At 39.9% G+C, this 2832-nt stretch overlaps 1 protein-coding gene across 1 annotated transcript in view; it reads left to right on the forward strand.

The window, feature by feature from the left end:
* LOC104809647 (rhodanese-like domain-containing protein 11, chloroplastic) overlaps positions 1-2040 on the forward strand; it is a 3185-nt gene extending 1145 nt beyond the window's left edge. The window contains exons 4-11 of the mRNA XM_010535693.2: positions 2-31; positions 375-471; positions 592-631; positions 734-808; positions 979-1066; positions 1190-1257; positions 1467-1539; positions 1644-2040. Coding sequence (XP_010533995.1) covers positions 2-31; positions 375-471; positions 592-631; positions 734-808; positions 979-1066; positions 1190-1257; positions 1467-1539; positions 1644-1727 — 555 coding nt within the window. The 3' untranslated portion in view covers positions 1728-2040. The remainder of the gene's footprint in view (position 1; positions 32-374; positions 472-591; positions 632-733; positions 809-978; positions 1067-1189; positions 1258-1466; positions 1540-1643) is intronic.
* The last annotated feature ends 792 nt before the right edge of the window (positions 2041-2832 follow it).

Consider the following 2832-nt stretch of genomic DNA (forward strand, 5'->3'; position numbering starts at 1 on the left):
CGATTTCCGTCCCTCTTGTGAGCGCAACAAGGTGGACTCTCTTCTTCTGTTTCCTCATTTTGACTTCCCTTACATTTTAGTACTAGTTTTCTGGTTTACTTGGTTCGTTTTATTCATGAACCGTTGTCGACTTTCGTTATGCACAACCATGGTAATGCCCAAGAACTTGTTCATACTTCTCATTGAATGCGTTCTGTTTTATGTTTATGTTCAAACCAGTTAGCTGGTCACTATATTCAGTGGTAAATGATTTGCTTTACTCAGTGTTGCCCGTTTTGATGACTCTTATTCAGAAATTTCTCGTTGAATCGTCTTGTTTTTGGTCGGGGGAAGGGAGTTGATCACTGAGGTTGTTCTTTTTCTTTGTTCTGAAGGCATGGGTGAAAGGCTCCTCCTGGATTCCTATCTTTGATGACGATGACGGCATTGACCCTGGAACTCTTTCCAGAAAAGTCACCAACTTTATGATGGGTACTAATGCACTATGACTTGTTAACTTCAGTTATGTGATCAAATTCCAACCAAGTGTAGATATTTTCATCCGATGAGTTTTGGTTGTACAAGTTTTAACCATGTTTGCTGCGTCCACAGGGGGGTGGTGGAGTGGTGCCCCTACAGTGTCTTATAATCAGTATGTTGGGGGCAGTATGACCTTCTCATGTGCCCTATCTTTGGTTATGCCTAGTGAAACATTCTCAACTTCTTCTGTGTTCTTTTAACTTCTTCTATACAGACAATTTTTGCCAAAAGTCGAGGAGAAATTCCCGAAAGATGTAGAACTGATTGTTGCTTGTCAAAAAGGATTGAGGTATTCTCCTTGGGAAAGCTACTATGATTCTCAGTAGCTCTCTATCGAACATCATAAGAGTGGGTTCTAGATTTTGGTAAATAAAATTAGTATCACTTTTGAAGGTAGTTTGGCTTTAGAACGCCTGAAAATCCGAGGGCTCAGCTAACATGACAATATTTTCCCATCAGATCTTTAGCTGCCTGTGAGCTACTGTATAACGCCGGATACAAGACTCTTTTCTGGGTACAAGGGGGTTTGGAGTCTGCTGAGGAAGAGGTTAGGCACAAAATGCTTTTTAGTTCGGAAATATTTTGCTCTGTTCTTTTGGAGTCTTTCATCTAATTTGATTTCTTGATTAGAAAGTCGGTTTGAATAATTGCCAACTGTATTCTGAACTAGGATCTGGTCACAGAAGGTTCTCAGCCCTTGAAGTTTGCTGGAATCGGGGGGTTTTCAGAGTTCCTCGGGTACATCTCGTTAGATCATTTCACTTCTCTGAAAACTAGAGCCTCGGACATTACCTAGACTATCCTTGCGTGTATGTGATTTTTGTGTATTTCTGTCGCATCTTGTCCAATCATGACAGAAACCATGAATGCGTATTCTTGGAACTGTAGATCGTTGAAACTTTTAAGTACAGCATTCGAGCTTTTGCTGAGTTCTCATTCACTTGCAGCTGGACAGACCAGCAAAGAGCTCAAGCTGCCAAAGAAGGTTGGGGGTATCGGTTACTATATTCTGCTCGTCTGGTAAACTCTGTCACTTGCAATATCTTGTTGCATCTGAACACCCGTTTCAGTAATACGATTGTTTACTCTTGATATGGCAATGACATGTTGAATATGCTTCACAGGTCGGAGTATTCCTGGCTGCCGATGCCTTGTTTATCGGCACCCAGCAGCTGGCTCGTTATCTTCAGGACTTTAGGGGTCACTAGGATCTCAATAGCCGAGTCATGAGCTGCTCCATTCCGAAGCGATAACGGTAGCCAAGGTAGAGGATGACAGGACCTTCTTGCATTTTGACGTCTCTTGGACATGTTTCTGTGTTGTGACAGAATTTCTATGCTTAACCCAAAAGTTTTGCATCTTGAAATGATTTGATCTCCCATTGAAGTAAAAACTGTAGTTTGATTCTCGTCTTTTCCACGAAATGAGAACCCACTTCCTATCAGTTGTCTCTCGGCTTCGGTGTCGTACATACACGAGATGGAGTTGTACATGTCCGTATATGAACGGTTATTTTTCCTATTAATGTGTTATTTTTGCACAACCGAAATTCTCACATAGCAAACACACGCGTACCTTGTTTTCTTACGAATTCTTTTACACAATTAAAAATATGTATGAATTTTAAAACAGTTTATTATTAGTTTTATAGTTAAAATGTAATACATTTTGTTTCTGATTTTATAATTCATATTTTTAAAATGTCAATATTGTTGGTTATTTTAGAGTAAATTAATTAATCTAAAAATCTTTCAAAGAATTTATGTTAACATGTATTACAAATACGGTGGAGTAGTTATTACTTGTAAATGACGCAATATGAATTGGTTAAAGTGTTAAGGATTTGCCGGAAAAAATTTACGTTCGATTTGTAACATATAGAGCAATTTTGAATTGACGATCGATCTATCGTGTTAGTCGATGGATCGATCGTGAGTCCGAAACTGCACTAAAAGTTATAGAGGACACCATAGCGCCATCGTCGAAGGACGATGGCTCGATTATGTACTCGGAAAAACACAGCAAGTTACGGAAATTTACAGATTTCGCGATCGAGCTACCGTTAGGTCAACCATGGAGCCGCGATCATAGATAGCTTAATAAGAGGACACCTACATGGATGCTCAATCCCGCGACTCCTCCCACGGGTCCTGCTAAAGGACCTGCATGGTTCTCTCTCCTACACCCTTTTATCTTGCATTCATTTTAGCTAACTTGCATTTCATAGTATTGTAGTTCATTCACATTTCATAGGTTTCATTGGAACGCATCGGAGAAGAAGGAACTCTAAGCAGAAGATCACTCCATCGGAAG

Source organism: Tarenaya hassleriana, unplaced genomic scaffold (genome assembly GCF_000463585.1).
Source record: "Tarenaya hassleriana unplaced genomic scaffold, ASM46358v1 Cleome16, whole genome shotgun sequence".
Lineage (NCBI taxonomy): Eukaryota > Viridiplantae > Streptophyta > Magnoliopsida > Brassicales > Cleomaceae > Tarenaya > Tarenaya hassleriana.